Here is a 20,629-nt window from a genome sequence, read left to right as displayed (position 1 = left end):
GTATGCTTTAGCTTATTTTTATCTCTTACTTCTTTGGTCAAAATCTGGTCCATTGACTTTTTTTTTTTTTTTCAATGAGTTAACTGTAACTTTAATTAGTCTGTAATAAGAGCAGTGCAATTGGGGATCTGTTCTACAAACAAATCCCATATATTGTAGCAAGATGGAGGATTGTCAGCATATTGATAATGGTGTGCTGATAAGCCAGGTCTTTGATGGGCAGTGTTGGCCAGTTTCTATGGCATAAATATTTCCACTGTGGCTGATGTCAAGCTACCCATCCTTTGACAGCTTCCTCTCAAAATTCTAAATAGGTAATAATAAACTGCTATAAGCAAGTTCAAGCCAGCACACAAACAGCTAATTCTTACATACTGGACAATTATGTTGGAATAATGATACTTGTTAATTATCCTGCAGTACCTTCATTCAACTGCAACTCATCCATTAAGAGAGAAGCTTTATGTAAGACTGTTAAGGACCCTTTAGAACAGTGATTATAATCATTTAAGTCAGAGACTACTTTGAAGAGCAAATCAAAGCTATAAATTTTCTCTACAAGAAAAAAGAGTACACTCTAAGAATTATGACTGTGATTTTTAGGGGATTCTTGTACCTCGTGAAACTTTTCCATGGGTCTCAGGTTAATAATCGCTGCTATCTCTTTGGGCCAAACTAATTTGGCAAGCAACATTCAGAATATCTTTGCTTCTGCTCACTAAGTTTGTAAATCACTAGAGAGCTCAAAAATCACTCTGTCTTTGCAGTAGAGTTGAATTGCCAATACTTTGTTAATTGTGCTTACTATCTGGCCTCTTCTATCATTATCCTAAAATTCAGGGATCAAAGGAACTCAAGAGATGATGAGGTGCACTACTGAGTAACACTGAACAATTTTAGTTTCTCCCTTTATTCTACTAATTTTGTGTCGACTATTATATAAGGTAACTCTAGGACTTCAACTTTCATTGAAGGAAATAAATATTCCTTGTATTATAGGAAATATAAGCTTCCTGTATGTATGTATGTGCATATGTGTGTATGTCTCTATAGACAAAACCTTAACACTTTTCCCTCCTTTTTTAGCATTACACTTAGTTAAACCTATTGCTTTCTGACTTGATCAAACACTGTTTTTTTAATATATAGTCCCACAGTGCTTATATTTGGATTTTGTGGCACACTTCACAATTAGATTTAAACAATTGTGTAATGATTTTAAAAAATAATCATTTCTTCTACTAGATAAATAATTTGAAGGTCAGGTGATGCCACAATGCACCTTACCTAATGGGTTCTGAAAATTTGTTGAATGAAAGAATTAATAAGCATTGTTTTATTTTTACATCTTTAAGAGAAGAAAGGAAAATGAGGATTTTAAAAAAGAGACTAAAGTTTTAATCAAGCAACCAGATTACTGGCTTCAGTTTTAGTATTGTTTCTTTTGGAGTTGATGTTAAACACAGTAATTGTACTAGACCTTCAGAAGTCAAGAAAGAAACTCAATTGTCCATTTTTTGAGGTTTTTCTTTTGTTGAGTCTTTTCAATTTAATCCCTAAATGTACAGAGAATTTTTGCTCACCAACATAAACCATCACTAAGAATTCAGATTCATTAAAGTTGGCTTATAATTAGCTAAGAGATTTTAAAAATATATCGAATTGCTTTGAAGATGAGTGTTCAGTTAGAAAATAATGTCAGAGACCAATATCCTCATTTATTAGTAGAATGGTCCTTCAACTTGGGGAAAATTCAGACTAAAAGCTGGAGCTTGCATGTTTCAGCATCAGTAAGGCCTGGGGTAGAGAAGAGTCTTCTCACACTGCAGACACAGCAGGCATGCCATTATAATCACAGCTTAATGATTAAATGGCCAACTGAAGGTCAGATGTCCCTGTCAGAAACAGAATCTTGGTCTTTGAGCTCTTTAACGTGGTTTCCTGTGGAGCCATTTTTTGGCTCAGTACGTTGGAATGTGAGGTCAACTTATTTACTACATATTTATTGTGATTGATATATTATCAGGACTCCAGTAACAGCAAAAAGGAACACAAGATACTTCATGTCTTTGACAAATTTACATTCTAGTAAAGCAAGAATACAAATCATGGAAATACAAAGCAGGGTGAAGGAAAAGCTTAAGATACATAAACTGATAGAAAAGTCAGATTTTACTTCTATTTGAATAAATCAAGCAAGGCTTCATGGAAGAGGCACCACAATGAGCTAGATATTGAAGAATGGGTAGGATCACATCTGATGAAGATTGGAGGAATAGAGGGCATTCTATAAGCAAACAAATTACACAGCAAGTAACTGAACTTGAGTAGAAATGTATAGTAGTTGTGACGACGCAATGGGGGCCACTATAGGAGTGATGAGGGCTATAGAGGCAAGGAAGGATCGAGTAGGAAAAGTTGTGAGTTTGAGACCAGTAGTTATCATTTGACCTGTTCTTTTTATGAGACAGTAGACGTACATCTATTTATGACACAAGTTAATATAAATCCAGGTCTAGACCAAATGATGAAAACAAATAAGTAGTGTAGGTTGACTCTTTGCACCTTCCACCATATTCTCTTTCTTCCCATTCTTCTCCAAGTGGAACTTGTATCTGATTTCACCCCTGGTGAGGAATGCCTGATAATGACTTGGGGATCATTAATAGAATGGTGGGAATAATAATTCTGAAGAGCATTCTTATGTTATCAGGACTCTTTAAGTCAAAGGCTTCAGGACTCCAAGGAATCACATTGTAATTGAACAGTAGGAAGCAGGGTAGACAGATTGCTGTGGAGGAACTGGCATGGGCCCCTCAGATTACATTAACAGCATTCCATGTCTCCCTCTGTGGCTCACAGGGACCACTGGTTGTAAGAATGACAGCCTGACTCAGAGTGTGAATAGCAAGACAAATCATTCCCAATTGTGAGAATGACTCAATGTATAGGTGCTATGACTTGCTAGTCATGCTCTTTTCATGAACTAGTGAAGGACATGAAGCAGTTAAGACAGTGAAAAGCTAACTAAAAATCAAGAGGTTCTGGGTTTTAAATCAAGATGTAAGTAGCAATTTTCACATTTGTTGGGGAAAAAACTCGAATTGGATATGTAAGTTCCAAGAGTCATTTTACCTCCTTAATATCATATAAGAAGGCATAAATTATGGGACATCCCCCTACCCCTCCAGAGTACAGAACCACACAGGGATGTCAACTCTTTGAGAGTTCCCTTCTGGGTGCCTGGCCAGTACAGAGGGCTGTGGGAAGGTGCGAGCTGAGGACAGACAGCTGACAAGGGAACTGGGGACCTGCATCCTCAGTCAGCTCCACAAGGTGACATTCTGTCAGGAAGATGTTCCGCTGCACAGATGGCCCTGGTGAGTGGTTATGGGAGTGCTGCTGTTGGCAGGAAGGAGGGATCACGGTCCGGAATGCTGCTTGGAAGCGGTGAGAGAGGAGGTTGTAGATAATGGGGTTGACTGCTGAGCTCAGGTAGAAGAAGACACCTGGAACACAGAGGATTAAGAGACAGGCTGAGGAAAAACTGAGGGGGAGGCATCACACGGAGAAGCATAAATATTCAAGAAAGTTCTCACGTTCCTTTGATTGCCTCTTTTGGAAATGATAATATATACAAGACTCTAATTGAGAATACAAAATACTCTGAACAGATCTACCACCTGTGTACTTTAGGAACCAAACCTGGAGAGATTAAAGAGTCTTGGAAAAATTTAAGCTGGCATGGGATCTCTCTGAGACGTTCAGCAACTTCCTTTGATCCCCACTTGTTTAATTACAGAACATGTTCCCATAACATTAACGTGAGATGCTTAAGTATCAGAGGAAAGAGATGTTTTTATCTTATGCTTCAATCCATCATTTGAAACTGCAAGTACTGGAGGAACAGTAAATCAGTCAAGGCATAATCTCTGTTAAGACTCCTTATGATGCCAAATAGCTCTTCAAAGAAGCATTCCCCGTGTCCTTTTCCTGTCAGTTCCTTCCCCTTGATGGCTCTTCCCATCTTATTTCCAACCCTAATGAATTCTTGTATTGTTTTCCATTTGTTTTCTCCACCAAATGCCTTACACACTGCCATTTTCTTGGTTGATACACACTTTTCATTTATTACCATATCCCATTTTATTTCATTTTATTGACCAACCTAGGTAACATATTCAAAAGCAGAGACATTACTTTGCCAGCAAAGGTCTGTCTAGTCAAGGCTATGGTTTTTCCAGTGGTCATGTATGGACGTGAAAGTTGGACTGTGAAGAAAGCTGAGCACCGAAGAATTGATGCTTTTGAACTGAGGTATTGGAGAAGACTCTTGAGAGTCCCTTGGACTGCAAGGAGATCCATCCAGTCCATTCGAAAGGAGATCAGTCCTGGGTGTTCATTGGAAGGACTGATGCTAAAGCTGAAACTCCAGTACTTTGGCCACCTGATGAGAAGAGTTGACTCATTGGAAAAGACTCTGATGCTGGGAGGGATTGGGGGCGGGAGAAGAAGGGGACGACAGAGGATGAGATGGCTGGATGGCATCACCGACTCAATGGACATGAGTTTGGGTGAACTCTGGGAGTTGGTGATGGACAGGGAGGCCTGGTGTGCTGCTATTCATGGGGTCACAAAGAGTCAGACACGACTGAGCAACTGAACTGAACTGAGGGAAAGAACATACCAGGTATCAAGATGAGCAAAGGCCCTGAGGCAGGAACAAGAAGACTGTGCTACACAGTAGGTCTTTATTAGTTATCTATTATATATATAGAGTATGTGTATGTTATTTAAACACTTCCATTTATCAGACAAACCACAAAGATCAGAGCTATAAACATTTTTGAGATATTGTCCAGAATAATACATAGTTTAACACAGAAGAAGGTCCTAATGTCCAGGTATAAGCTGTACACAAGCCCTGCTGAATAAAAAGAAAAAAAATGGTGGTAGAAAACAGATAATATATATGGTATTCAGTATACATATGAATGTTATTGCTCTGTGCATATCTGGACTTTAATTTTTACAAATTTCTCTTATCTTTCCTCCATAATGATGTCTTTGTCTTTGATAAAGAGCTTGTAGAACCAGCCAGTGACTAGCAGAGGTAGAGGGATAAAAGTGGTCTGAACTTAAGGCTAACAGTTACACTAACTGAGAACGAAAGACTTGGGGGGTCATCCTTTGCTCCATTTGAGAGGAAAGAACCCTGAACTTGAAGTCAGGTGACTCAAGCCTGAATCTTAAGTTTACTATTTGCCCATTATCTTTGGACAAGTCATTTCTTTGTAGAACTGTTTCTTTAACAATAAAATGTTGATGATAATGCTTACTTTACAAATTTGTGATAGTCATAGAAAGATATACTATAGTTTAAAAAGTTTTTTAATAGCTATTATTTTATTGGCTTCTCACCATCAGCCTGTGGGCTTTCCAGGTGGTGCTAGTGGTTAGGAACCCACCTGTCAATGCAGGAAATGTGAGATGCAGTTCCATCCCTAGATCAGGAAGATCCCCTGGAGTAGGAAATGGCAACCCACTCTGGTTTTCTTACCTGGAAGATTCCATGGACAGAGGAGCCTGAAAGGCTACAGTCCATGGGGTCGCAAAGAGTCAGACATGACTGAGGTGAGTTAGCATGCATCAGCCTGTGGTGTGTAGAGAACAGGCATTATTGCCATATTATAGTTGAGGAAACTTGGGAAAGAAGGAATCCATGTTTTGTTTATAGCTAAGAATATTAAGGGTCAGTTCAGTTCAGTTCAGTCGCTCAGTCATGTCCGACTCTCTGCGACCCCATAAATCGCAGCACGCCAGGCCTCCCTGTCCATCACCAACTCCCAGAGTTCACTCAGACTCATGTCCATTGAGTCAGTGATGCCATCCAGCCATCTCATCCTCTGTCGTCCCCTTCTCCTCCTGACCTCAATCCCTCCCAGCATCAGAGTCTTTTCCAATGAGTCACTCAAGGGTACTGAGGTGCAAATCCAGGCCCTCTGATTCAGCAACCTTTCCACCACTCTCCACCATAGTCTATGATGTCCTTAATGACCAGCATTAAAGTGGCCTAAAAGCAGAACTTGATGCTCCATGAATGCCCTCTGGCTGGCTTCCAGGAGGATGTAACAGTTGCTGAAGACAATACTGGGTTTCAGGGACATGGTTGTTTAATAAATAAGAACCAATTAACTCCCATGGCCATTGGCAGAAAAACCAAAGGAATCATTTCTTAGACCATTTTTCTGCTGTGATCATCATGTTTAGAGTTGAGGGTTTTCATAAATAGTGTCTAAAGTAGTAATATGGTATATTTATTTTGAGCCAGTAACCTATTTAATCAATATTTAATACCTAATAATATTGAAATATTTAATATTTAAATACAATAAAAATCAAATGTCTTCATTATATGTATATATGCATGGCAAATCTCCATGATAAATTGGTATATACAGATAGAACCTACTTGTTGTAAGCAAGATGAAAAAGCTGCAACTACCTGAACACTTGTGATGCACCCAAAGGATCTACACTTTTACCTGACACCACATGGATGAGATTGAACACAGCAGCCAGGGGTTCAGTCCACTCCTCCACAAAGCTGAAGAATAGCCGATCAATGTGGAATGGGGCCCAGCAGATAGCAAACACTAAGACCAAGACAACTGGAAAAGGAGGATAAAGGGGAGAGTAGAAGGCAGTCAAAGCAAGAAGAGGTATACAACTCCCTCTGAGTTCCTGCTAGAATTTACCCTTCATCTTTGTTAAGTTATACTTCCTAAAGGTCAGTAGATCCTACAGAACTTCTACACAGAATATGTAAACATAAGAATGAATTTTATAGGATTGAGAATCAGTTTCCCAAATGGTTGTACAAGATTTTTTATATAATGTAAGTTTCCTTTAAGGTATTAAAATAGTATTGAATGTATTCAAAGTTCTGAAAACATTCTACTGTGGAACATAAATTATTGCCAGTAGACCATTGTAACCACATAAACAGGATATATAAGTAAAATGACTGTGCTCAAGCAAGTCCATGTTCTTTGAAGTTTAGATTAATAAACTATGAAGTGCAGTATGAATTTTTATTGTTATTCTAGAAAAAATAGAATCTTTTATAATTTTAATCATTTAAAATTCTGCAAGAAGTCAAGGAAAAGGGAAAGATTGAACAACCATGATCATACTATAAGCGTCTCTGGATTGGAATGGGGATGTGTCTATTATAAATTACTAGGGCACAGAATTCCTTCCAGTTGCTTTATGTTTGTTTTTACTTTTTATTTTTAAATCATTACAGATTTACAGGAAGTTGTACCTTCTAGTTTCTTATTTTCAGTTCCCCAGACAGAGATTGGTGCTACCAGAGTTTCTCTATAGGGCATTTAATCTGCATGAATATAAATATGTATGTTTTTTTTTTCTCTCCTGGAGTTATAAAATACTTTCCCTTCCTTTTCTTTTGAGATCTACTTCAAAATAATCTTGTAGGAGCTAAAGGAGAGATAGAGATGTAGAGGAAGCAAGATTAGCTATGCATTGATAACTTTTAAAGCTGGATGATGGATACTTTGGTGTTCACTTTACAGTTCTCTGAACTCATGAGCACATTTATGTTTCATAGTAAACAGTACATATGTTTCCCATTGGCACTAAACATACTCAGAGTAAGTTAGTTGTCTGCCTGCTTTATGTGGTTTCAGGACTATTTGGAAGATTCTTCTGAATTTACCCTTGAATAAAATGTCCCTAATCTGCTTACTACTATCTACAATTTCCTCTAGTTAAAAATTTTAATTCCTGTTAAAATTAAACCCTCTGCTTGCAAAAGGCAAAGGGTTCACATTGTATTTTATCATTGTAACTTGAATGTGAGTACACCTCAAGTCTCTTAGTGAAAGATTATATTCAGAAAGGAAGGGAGAGAAATACTGAAGGGACTAGGTTGCTTGGTAGAGAAGGTCAGGTGCTAACAGGTGGTAAAAAATTTCCAAGAAGATGATTAGTAGAGCTGAAAGGCATATTTTAGTGACCTCACAGGTTTTGTTGTTGTTCAAATATATCACATAGTTGCAGTGAATGTTTCATATGCATATTATCCTGGAAGATTTTTTTTCTTCTAAACCTCACATTTTGAGTTGGAAAGTATATCACAAAATTCCTTTCTCTAACTGATTAGTATCTTGTTGGACTAGTGCTGGATCTTGTATTTATTTATTTATTTTTTATTTTACTTTACAATTCTGTATTGGTTTTGCCATACATTGACATGAATCCACCACGGGTGTACATGTGTTCCCAAACATGAACCCCCCTCCCATCCCCCTCCCCACAACATCTCTCTGGGTCATCCCCGTGTACCAGCCCCAAGCATGCCGTATCCTGCATCTGGATCTTGTATTTTTATAACATTCTTTTGGGAGAGTGTGGATCAATGCCTGGATTTTGTTTTAAAATCTTATCTATATAAAAGAGTGTACTGTTTATATAAAATCATGCAACGTCATAGGAGGAATGACTGCTTAGAATATTTTTAACTAGCTGTTCTTATTCTGGAAATAAAAGATTTCATGAAGTCCAAGCTTGGTATCAGAGGGTTCTTTGATCCTATGAAATGGACTATCAAACATTTGATGAATGCTCATTTATGTACTTTCTGAATGGAAAATTCACTGTTTCCATAATACTTTAAAAGAAACTCATAATACAAAATAGGTTAAGAACCACCTGCTCATTTTAAAAGGGAAAAGAGATACTTGAAGGCTCTGAGAGTGGATATGATTTACCAAAAACTGAACAGAGTGTATTATAATGGATACAGTTTAGTGTGTTGTTCTGAGGTGTTTAAAACAGAACAAAATAGGCAGGCCCTGATGCTTGAGGAAGCCATGGAAGAACAGGACGTGATATTTTGCTTCAAGAGAATTTTGATCTGATACCAGCAACACTTAATCATACCAAATATAACTGCTTTCCCTTAACAAACAAACAATTACAAAATAGAGGACTCACACAGCATTTTAGTGACTGATTTTCTCGATGGTCTTTGAATATTTACAGTCACTTTATCTGCCTCAAGGTGTTGGTCTTTCTTCAGCTGCAAGGGAAATGCAGAGATATAAAGAAAGGGAAACAATTTTTCCTCCTATTAAGATCTAAGAAGTCTGAGTCTAACACTCATTTTGCAAGTTAAAAAAAAAAAAAAAACCAAGAGAAATGTAAAGTGAAAGTGAAAGTCAGTCATGTCCGACTCTTTACAACCCCATGGACTGTAGCCTGCCAGGTTTCTCTGCCCATGAAATTCTCCAGGCCAAAATACTGTAGTGGGTAGCCTATTCCTTCTCCAGGGGATCTTCCCATCCAGGGATGGAACCCAGGTCTCCTGCATTGCAGGTGGATTCTCTACTGTCTGACCCACCAGGGCAGCCCAAGAATACTGGAGTGGGCAGGCTATCCCTTTCTTCTCTAGAGGATCTTCCTGACCAAGAAATCAAATTGGGGTCTCCTGCATTGCAGGTGGATTCTTTACCAGCTGAACTACCAGGGAAGCCCCAGGGAAATGTAAGAATTAGCTAAATGTTTAACAATAAGTTGGAGGTGGAATTGGACTCAGGTCACCTAACTCAACTGTATAGATGGGGCCGTTACAGGCAACCATTTGTCCTATGGGCTTCTCTGGTGGCTCAGATGGTAAAGAATCTGCCTGCAATGCAGGTGACCTGGGTTTAATCCCTGGGTCGGGAAGATCCCCTGGAGAAAAGAATGACACCCCACTCCAGTATTCTTACCTGGAGAATTAAATGGACAGAGAAGCCTGGTGGACTACAGTCCATGGGATCTTTAAGAGTCGGGCACGACTGAGTGACTAACGCTTTCACTTTCATTTAACCTATGCTATTCTGTAAAACTGTTGTTTTGTAGCTTATTAATAGACATTCCATGAAAAAAAATTCCTAAAGTTAAAAAGTTAGGCTTTTCCATTCATTCATTCATTTATTATATAATTATTAGACATCTATTAGAATGAAATCCCTCTGCTATGAGATGGATAGGCAGTAGGAAACAGAGACAGGTATTATTTCCGCTTCATGATCTTTATAGTTTTTATTGTGGATCTTCTTTGAGCCTCAACATGCTAATGGGTATAACTCATTCACGGGAGACAGTGTATCATCTTTCCTCCACCTCCACCTTCCACATCCCACATCTCCTGTCCTCTCAGGGGATAGTGCTTCTTAGACTAAACAATACCCTTCCCATCCCTTTTCAGTGGAATACCTGGTACCATCTTGAGAAGCACAATTTGGAAAACTCTGTTTTACAAATACTATCCATAAAGGTTCATATGTTTCTGAGTTTAGATGTTATAATAACTTCTCCTTACTGGCAGATACGGTGATCTGTAAAGTAGCATCTGATAATTTCAAATATTAACATTTCCTGTACATACAGCCTCTCTCACCCAGTTAAGTGCCACCTACTCCTGGGAGACTTTTGTGGCAACTGTAGACCATTATCACCTTCTTCCTCTGAACTTCAATAGCACCGAAGATCTACATCGTTCGTCTAGTTGTGAATTTTTTCTTTTTATGTATTTCAAGTTTGTGGGGATGTTCAGCCAGATAAAAGAAGCTTTAAGGACTTATAATAAACTACTATCAAATATCTAGAAGATAGTATAGCGCTTACTCTCCCTTCTCTTAAAAATAGTGCCCTGATTTTCCTTTAGGGAATTTATTCATTCTCCAGTTCCTAGTCATTCATTTGGATCTGAATGATCCCATCTCCAGATACAGATTTGTTTTTGCTGTTGTTGTTTAGTTGCTCAGTCATGTTAGACTCTTTTGCGACCCCATAGACTGTAGCCTGCCAGGCTCCTCTGTCCATGGGATTTCCCAGCAAGAATACTGAATTGGGTGACCATTTCTCCAGGGATAGAACCCATGTCTCCCGTATTGGTAGACAGGTTCTTTACCGCTGAGCCACCAGGGAAATCCCAGAACTACGTTTAGTCCCTATATAATTTAGCTGTCATCCTTCAGTCAGAGTGGTTGGATGAATGAGACCAGTGAGATTTCAGATTCTTCCTTATACTTTTAGGAATGAAAGTTTCATTTGTCTTTTATTGGAACTGCCAGGGAGAGTTGTTTGCTTGTTTGTTTTTTTCCTCCTCACCATGAGGAATGTGCTTGAAGCCACCAATGGGCTGTTATGCAGATTTCGAGGTTGAAACCAACACCACAGACAGAAGAGCAAAGAAACAGAAATAAAGCTAGATCCTTGCTGTCACTGTGTGTCTTACTAGATTAATCTTCCCTAAGAGTCAGCTCTCCCTCTAGATGTTTCAGGTCTATGCTCCATCTTGTATTTAGTCAGATTGAGTTGGAGTTTCCTCTTCTCAGTGTGGAAAGTCCTGACAAACTGAGGGAGGCCATCAGTGGGAGGAAAATTCAACCTGTTTTATAACCTGTGTAGATTAGGATCAATTGATTGAGTTATAAGGAGACATTTCAGTTCCAGCTAAGAAAAACTTAGTGTGGTCTGTGCAACAATGGAACAGACTTAGACTTCTTTAAGAATCAGTGATCTTCCTGGGCTAGATGGTGTTTTTACAAAATATTTTAGAGAAGGTATTTAAAATTAAATGAGACTTGGAAGAAAGGATCATTAAAAGTTGCCTCCAAAGTTCAACAAATCAATATCCTGTCTTCCTAAAAGACCGATATGCTCCTTGAAGTCAGGTAGCAGCACTCCATGCTACACTGCCCTGAAGTATCTGCGTGGACAATCAATAAACCTGGCCATCTTGAATACATTGGTGTTCTCTACATATTCCTGTGTCTTCAGAAAGTAGGGCTCTAAGGTTCCATGAGATTTGACCCTTTGCAGTCATCTAGACGGAGAAGGCAATGGCACCCCACTACAGTACTCTTGCCTGGCAAATCCCATGGACAGAGGAGCCTGGAAGGCTTCAGTCCATGGGGTTGCTAGGAGTCAGACACGACTGAGTGACTTCACTTTCACTTTTCACTTTCATGCATTGGAGAAGGAAATGGCAACCCACTCCAGTGTTCTTGCCTGGAGAATCCCAGGGACGGGGGAGCCTGGTGGGCTGCCGTCTCTGGGGTTGCACAGAGTCTGACATGACTGAAGCTACTTAGTGGCAGTTATCTAGAACTTGGAAAGAAATAGAGGGAATTAGAAAAGGCAGAGGAACCAGAGATCAAATTGCCAACATCAGCTGGGTCATGGAAAAAGCAAGAGAGTTCCAGAAAAACATCTATTTCTGCTTTATTGACTTTGCCAAAGCCTTTGACTGTGTGGATCACAATAAACTGGAAAATTCTGAAAGAGATGGGAATACCAGACCACCTGACTTGCCTCTTGAGAAACCTATATGCAGGTCAGGAAGCAACAGTTAGAACTGGACATGGAACAACAGACTGGTTCCAAATAGGAAAAGGAGTATGTCAAGGCTGTATATTGTCACCCTGCTTATTTAACTTATATGCAGAATACATCATGAGAAATGCTGGGCTGGAAGAAGCACAAGCTGGAATCAAGATTGCTGGGAGAAATATCAATAACCTCAGATATGCAGATGATACCACCCTTATGGTAGAAAGTGAAGAGGAACTCAAAAGCCTCTTGATAAAAGTGAAAGAGGAGGGTGAAAGAGTTGGTTTAAAGCTCAACATTCTGAAAACTAAGATCATGACATCCGGTCCCATCACTTCATGGCAAATAGATGGGGAAACAGTGGAATCAGTGGCTGACTTTATTTTTCTGGGCTCCAAAATCACTGCAGATGGTGACTGCAGCCATGAAATTAAAAGATGATTACTCCTTGGAAGGAAAGTTATGACCAACCTAGATAGCATATTAAAAAGCAGAGACATTACTTTGTCAACCAAGGTCCCGTCTAGTCAAGGCTATGGTTTTTCCAGTAGTCATGTATGGATGTGAGAGGTGGACTGTGAAGAAAGCTGAGCGCCGAAGAATTGATGCTTTTGAACTGTGGTGTTGGAGAAGACTCTTGAGAGTCCCTTGGACTGCAAGGAGATCCAACCAGTCCATTCTGAAGGAGATCAGCCCTGGGTTTTCTTTGGAGGGAATGATGCTGAAGCTGAAACTCCAATACTTTGGCCACCTGATGCGAAGAGTTGACTCATTGGAAAAGACTCTGATGCTGGGAAGGGTTGAGGGCAGGAGGAGAAGGGGATGACAGAGGATGAGATGGCTGGATGGTGTCACCGACTTGATGGACATGAGTTTGGGTGAACTCCAGGAGTTGGAGATGGACGGGGAGGCCTGGTGTGTTGCGATTCATGGGGTCACAAAGAGTCGGACACGACTGAGCGACTGAACTGAACTGAACTGATTGTGAAATTATTAGAATAAATGAGAAGGAACTAAAGATGATAAGAATATTTATATAAGAATAAGGGCTTCCCAGGAATATCAGAGTAAAAGAAAATAATGCAGGTAGAGTTCTTAACTCACTGGCTGGCACATGATATTCAGTAAATTATATATTGTGATTCTGGGAGTTCCCTGGTGGCCTTGTGGTTAGGATTCTTGGGGTTTCACTGCTGTGGCCAGGGTTCAATCCTTGGTCAGGGAACTGAGATCCTGCAAGCCATGTGGTGTGGCCCAAAGAAAAACAAAAATCATATATTGTGATTCTGATTATTGTCCTGAGTTTCCTCAAAAGGCATAATAAATTTTCATGAAATATTTATTTATAGCTGTGGGCCCACTCATCTGTATTATGGAGTCCCTTCTAGAAATTCTTCTCATGGTACCACTCACCTACAAGCTGTACTTCTGTTGACACAAATAAGGATCCAGATACACTGAGAAGAGAAACACTTGTGTTTAAGGTTAGAGCAATAAATCAAACTAATCTTTCTAACTCACCTTCAATTAAATCTACTAAAGTTTCTGATTATTTCATACCATTTAAAACATTTATCCTTATTACAAGATAGTTATTCCATTATTTGATTCCAGTCTATAATCAAGAACAATGAAAGATTATTAAGATCTATTAGTCACTTCTCTGGGTGCATTCAATAGTTCTCATTAGAAATTTTTCTACTCCAGGGAACAGTTTCCTTAAATCAAACAGCTGGCAAATGGCTCACACAATCCTTTTAGGAACAGGCTTCTTTTTCAGTGTAGTTTGCACTGAAAAGAAAATTCATGTGTGTATTAATCATTACTTACATTTTGGCTTTCTTAGGTTACAGTGACACAACTATTCAACTAGAAGAAGACTAAGAAACAGAATATTTATACGTGTTACATGGTTTCAACAGAATTTGAAGGGGTTAACATAGCAGAATAGAATCCAAACAATTTGTTTAGCCAATATTAAATGCTACATTATTTCTTTTTTTAATAAAATAAAAATAATAAAATAAAATTATTTATTTTAATTGGAGGTTAATTACTTTACAATATTGTATTGGTTTTGCCATACATCAACATGAATCCACCACAGGTATACACGTGTTCCCCATCCTGAACCCCCCCCCTCCATACCATCCCTCTGGGTCATCTCAGGGCACCAGCCCCAAGCATCCAGTATCATGCATTGAACCTGGACTGGTGATTCGTTTCATATATGATATTATACATGTTTCAATGCCATTCTCCCAAATCATCCCACCCTCTCCCTCTCCCACAGAGTCCAAAAGACTGTTCTGTACATCTGTGTCTCTTGCTGTCTCGCATACAGGGTTATTGTTACCATCTTTCTAAATTCCATAGATATGTGTTAGTATACTGTATTGGTGTTTTTCTTTCTGGCTTACTTCACTCTGTATAATCGGCTCCAGTTTCATCCACCTCATTAGAACTGATTCAAATGTATTCTTTTTAATGGCTGAGTAATACTCCATTGTGTATATGTACCACAGCTTTCTTATCCATTCATCTGCTGATGGGCATCTAGGTTGCTTCCATGTCCTGGCTATTATAAACAGTGCTGCAATGAATCTTGGGGTACATGTGTCTCTTTCAATTCTGGTTTCCTTGGTGTGTATGCCCAGCAGTGGGATTGCTGGGTCATAAGGCAGTTCTATTTGCAGTTTTTTAAGGAATCTCCACACTGTTTTCCATAGTGGCTTTACTAGTTTGCATTCCCACCAACAGTGTAAGAGGGTTCCTTTTTCTCCACACCCTCTCCTAAATGCTGCATTATTTCTTGTTGGATAATTTCATTTCCCTTCAGATGTTTAACAAAGTATATATTTACCTATTGATTATTCCCACCCAACCCTAAACATTTATTTTAAAAGCGAGGTTACAAAAAGAGGAGAGGAAAATTGTCATCACTCTGTAGGAAGTTCAGAAGTCTTGCTGCTCCACTCCTTTTAGCTATGTATGATAAAAGGTGAAGGGAGACATGGGGTTGATTATCAATCAGATAATCCCGATCAGTTGTTTATATTGATTAAGATCATTTTACCAGTGATTCATTTATATAGTTTGTGAGTTCATTTATACAACCTTAGAATAGTGAAAGTGAAGTCGCTCAGTTGTGTCCGACTCTTTGCGACCCTATGGACTGTAGCCTACCAGGCTCTTCCGTCCATGGGATTTTCCAGGCAAGAGTACTGGAGTGGGTTGCCATTTCCTTCTCCAGGAGATCTTCCAGACCCAGGGATTGAACCCGGGTCTCCTGCATTGTAGGCAGACACTTTACCATCTGAGCCACCAGGGAAGTCCAACTTTAGAATACCAAGTTATAATTATAGCTTTTGTGTAAGTATCTCCACAATCTGAACAAAATCTGTTAATTTAAAAAAAAAAAAAAAACAACAGTCCAATTCTGTTTGCCCTGGCTGAATTCTGCTCCTATTCATAATACATCCTCTTCAGTTCAAGCATTAATGTTGCATGCAGTAGATGGGGAGGGACTTGCCCTGGGATTGGCTGTTTTCCATCTCCATCATGTTAGAACCATAGAGAGCAGCTCATTGGAGACTTGAGTCCTGGAATGATGAAGAATCTCTGAGTGGTCATTTTTGAGCCCTCATATGGCTCCCTTCCTTCTCTTTTGCTCCTGGGATTTCATCGGTCTTGGTTTTCTGCCTTCTGAAGGCATTTGTCCAGATTCAGTCATATCTTTAGACTTGCCATGAGAATCAGTACTCATCAGAGTTGAACAAATCTCTTTAAAATCTTTCAGATCAAAAAGGCCCTCTGAGAGAACATTTCCACATCTCCTATTTTGAAGGTAGAGAGGGTGAAGTCCAACAATAAAGGAAATAATTTTGGCTCATTCATTCATTCACTGATCTTACAGTCTAGTTGGAGAGGAAGTTAAGGAACCCACAAATATAGAATTATAAACTGTGATAAATGCAATGATGGGAAATCACTAGGAATCATGAGCATCTACAGGGGAACCAGGCAGTTAGGGAATCAGGGAGAACTTCCTGGAGTAAGTGTGAATAAAGTATGACTTAAAGGATAAGTGAGAGTTAGAAAGGCAAAAAGGATTGTGGTGGTGGGCAGTAGGGATGTTTCCGGCAAAAAAAAAAAAAAGCAAAAGGTGCAAAGGTCTTGAGATCAATGCCACAGATTAGGGTCTACTTTTGACTCCCAGTCTAGAAATTTTTAAATTCCTATAGAAGAGACATTCTAAGCAGATAGTTCCTTTCCAGTGTCCTCTGGATAACACCTCATCCTTCCTGAGAATAGGATGCTGTAAGTTGCACAGCATACACAAAGCAAACCGGGGTGGTTTCTTAGCTGTTATCTATCACCTAGCTCCTGATAACCAGGGAGCAGTAGACTCATGACATCACAACAAAGCGACACTTAAAGTAATTGTTTGGAAAGGGAAACATGTGTTTCCTATTCAGAGTTAGATAGTTCCTCCAAATTAACCTGAGACAAGTGATTGTTCACTGTTAGTAGAGATTGTATTGGTACGTTTGGGGTGGATATTTCTCATAGGGCTCACGGAATCATGCAGAAGTCTTTTCCCCACAGTGCGGTGCACAGGGCTTGCTAAAGACATGGTGATTGTGAGCTAGTCTGGTTTGACACATGTCTCTGGAATTACAGGGGCCAGTCCACCAGGAGGAGACTGGCACAGTTCTCTGCCTGATTAGATTTACTCCTGTGTACTGAAAAATCTGTTCTTCCACCTTAGACTTTGCCATTCACTTTAGGCACAGTATTTATTCGAAAGGACCACCTGTGGGACACTCATTTTTGACATACAACTTTCTCAGAGATGCACTGAGATGGAAGTATATTAATTATCACATAATACATGGTACCAGAGCCATCTTACAACATAGGATGTGAATGTGATGCCTGTTTTGTTTTTCTTTCATTTGTAACTCACATTGCTCCAACTCAAAGATTTCCTTTTCCTTTTCTTAAGGAACCACAGACTGTTAGAGTGATCAGGAGTGCTAATACATAAGATCTGATGTAAACTTCTCATTTTATAAATACAAAAACTAATTTCAGGAGAGAATTGTGTGACATTACCTAAAGGAATCTTATATGTGAGCTTCATACCTCGGAGTCTAAATGGTCTCATGTCTATTTCCTACATAACTTCCTCCTTAAATGGGTATAAAACTGTCATGTTTAGTTTTCCTCTCTGTGATTTTTGATGCAGAATATACCAAGAAAGGAATCATACAGACTCACTTCTCCTTTGATTAAAAACAAGACAACAGTTTCAGATGATTTAGATCCAGAAAAAAAGAAAAAAAAAAAAGAAATAAGTTTATCACCATGAGCACATGAAGGTAAACCCTAATTATAAAATGTTGCAAACTAAGTAATAATATTCTATTAATTCCAGCTATATCTTATTCACACTGTCTTCTTATCTATTTTAGGCACTCTGTTTACTTCTTTGTCCTTCAAACTCCACTTGTCCGGTTGATTTCACTCAGGCCATATTTTTTCATTTTAATCTGATACTTCTACGAAAGGATCAAAGCAACCACCACAAGGAAGTGTCTGGCTTTAAAACTGTATATCTGTTTTGAAGTATAAACTACACTGCTGCTGCTAAGTCGTGTCCGACTCTGTGTGACCCCATAGACAGCAGCCCACCAGGCTCCCCCGTCCCTAGGATTCTCCAGGCAAGAACACTGGAGTGGGTTGCCATTTCCTTCTCCAATGCATGGAAGTGAAAAGTGAAAGTGAAGTCGCTCAGTCAGGCTCCTGAGTCCATAGGATTTTCCAGGCAAGAGTACTGGATTGGGGTGCCATTGCCTTCTCTGATAAACTACACAGGGATAGTTTATTTTATATTCAGACCAAGTTGGTGCAGAGGAAAATTTCAATGCAGGCAAAGCAGGTGAGGGCAGGAAAGAGACCACAGGATATGAAACAGTCTCTCCAGGGGTGGCTGCCTTGTGCTATTTAAAATGAAGCTCTATCCCAGACCTACTGAATCAGACTTCTCTGTAGGAAGGAACTCACACATCAGTCCCCATGGTAAAGTTTCAAGGTGGTTTGTAGGAATACCTAGGTTTGAGAACCACAGTTACAGAGGGAAGAATGATGAAAAGTGAGTTAAGGAAAATGATTTATAGCTGTGGTTACTGTCTGTCCAACTGAAAGCCAGTCTGTTAACTTCTGAGTTTCCCGTCTGAGTTCACCCTGTTTTTCTCTAAGGTTCCTTCCAGTTCTGAATTTCTCCAGTTCTAAGTGTTTCTCTGAACTTTGAGTCAGAGAAAAAAGAAGGAACGCCACCCTAAGGACTGCAGCCAGTTTGGATACTCACCTTGAGCCCCATGAGGTAGTAGAGGACACTGATGACTGTCATGGGGAGGATGTAGAAGAGGAAGGAGGTGACCTGGATAATGAAATTATAGATCCACATGGGCTTGATGACTGTACAGGTGGCAGAGCCTGGGATGAAGGACCCGTTGGGGAAGTAGTGGAGCTTGATGCCATGGATGCTGGTGTTGGGCACAGAAAAGAGAACAGAGAGGCCCCAGACGATGCCAAGGATGCGGAGGGCCCTGCGCCGGGTGCTCTTCAGTTTGGCCCGGAACGGGTGGAGGACGGCCACGTAGCGCTCCACGCTGACCGTGGTGACGCTGAGGATGGAGGCAAAGCACACGGTCTCGAAGAGGGCCGTCTTGAAGTAGCAGCCCACCGGCCCAAACAGGAAGGGATAGTTGCGCCACATCTCATAGACTTCCAGAGGCATCCCGAGAAGCAGGACTAGGAGGTCGGAGACAGCCAAGCTGAAGAGGTAGTAATTGGTGGGGGTCTTCATCGTCTGGTGCCGAAGAATCACCAGGCACACCAGGAGATTGCCAACGACCCCCACCACAAAAATCAGAGCATACACCGCAGTCACCGGGAGGAAGAGGTGGCTGCGACGAGGCCCGCAGAGCAAAGCTAGGTAGTCGTCTGTGTTGTTCAGGTATTTCTTGAAGGGATCTTCCAGTTCCTGTTGGTAGATCCAGGAAACATTCTCATGTTTTTCCATAACTGCTATTAAAATGCAAGACCTGAGCCTCCTCTGGAATGAGCCTCTTTCCCAAGCTGAGCCAGAAAAGAAAAAGAAAGCAGGCAGGAAAGCACAGGCTTGGGGAAGGAGGCCCGGAGAGGGCTAGGGCTTCAGAAACTGCTCAGACCTCGGATCCCTTTTGAAGAGCCCCCGAGACAGAAGCCCCGCCCCTTCGCGGACTGTGGGCCAATGCACTTGTCAGACGTTCAGTAAGAGAACAGCTGGGTGGGGCGCGCTGGTTTCCTGAGCAGGGAGCAGGAGAGGAGGGGAGACGTTTCTCTGAATTGGAAGGAGCTGGGAACACAGAACTGTCACAAACGGTGGCACTAGATTAGGTAAGGTGTGGGCACTCAGAGCAGTGCATTCTGCAAAGTTGTGGGAATCTGGGTGGAAATACAAATTGAGGTTGCAAGGTTGTGCGTAGAAAAGTACAAATCTCCGTTGATCCTCGTCACCTGTACAGCATAACAAAAATGGGAGATCAATAGATTTCTCAAGTATCTTGTTCCATTGAAAATTCAGGGCTCCTGGGGAAAAGTGTGATCAGTATGCCTTTTTGGCTTTGATTGCCTCCGTGATAGAAACCAACACCTGCTCATCACCTAGCCCTGCCTGCTTTCTGACACTTCATTTTTGACAGTACCTTGTTGAAGCAAAAGGATTTAGAATCAGGCACACCTGTAAGAAATTCTGTAAACCTTTGGGAAAGTAACTCAAACTCTCAGATCCACATTTTATTATCTGTTAACTGGAGAGCTGTGTTATTGTATTCATTAATACTTCTTGAGGATTTACTGTGTACCAAGGAGTGTTCTAGGCTTTGAAGAAACATCAGTGAACAAACAAGATGAAGTCTCTGCCTATGTGAATGTTTCTTCTGGTAGAGATTTCTGAAAATGTCCAAGCAAACTAATGAGTGAATTAATAGAGTTGCAGATCATAATCTGTGCTGTGAAGAAAAGGGACCATACTAACATAAGGCTACAGGCATTCTTTTTTTTTTAATCAAGAATGGTCAAAGAAGACTTATCTCAGATGTCATTTGGGCTGAGTTCTGACTGATGAAAGGTCAATCATAAAAGAGCTAAGGTCAGTGTATTCCCAGAAAAA

General features: G+C 40.1%; 1 protein-coding gene across 1 annotated transcript; it reads right to left on the bottom strand.

Moving 5' to 3' along the window:
* Positions 1–2,066: 2,066 nt before the first annotated feature.
* On the bottom strand, positions 2,067–19,600 carry NMUR2 (neuromedin U receptor 2). Its single transcript, XM_040241478.1, has 4 exons — positions 18,782–19,600; positions 9,022–9,106; positions 6,546–6,671; positions 2,067–3,509 (listed from the first exon to the last, which is right to left on the bottom strand). The coding sequence occupies exons 1-4, from the start codon at positions 19,496–19,498 to the stop codon at positions 3,214–3,216; spliced, it is 1,224 nt and encodes a 407-aa protein (XP_040097412.1). The 5' UTR covers positions 19,499–19,600; the 3' UTR covers positions 2,067–3,213.
* Between the last annotated feature and the right edge of the window lie 1,029 nt (positions 19,601–20,629).

Source organism: Oryx dammah, unplaced genomic scaffold (genome assembly GCF_014754425.2).
Source record: "Oryx dammah isolate SB20612 unplaced genomic scaffold, SCBI_Odam_1.1 HiC_scaffold_5, whole genome shotgun sequence".
Taxonomy (NCBI): Eukaryota; Metazoa; Chordata; class Mammalia; order Artiodactyla; family Bovidae; genus Oryx; species Oryx dammah.
This window is presented reverse-complemented; position numbering and strand designations above follow the sequence as displayed.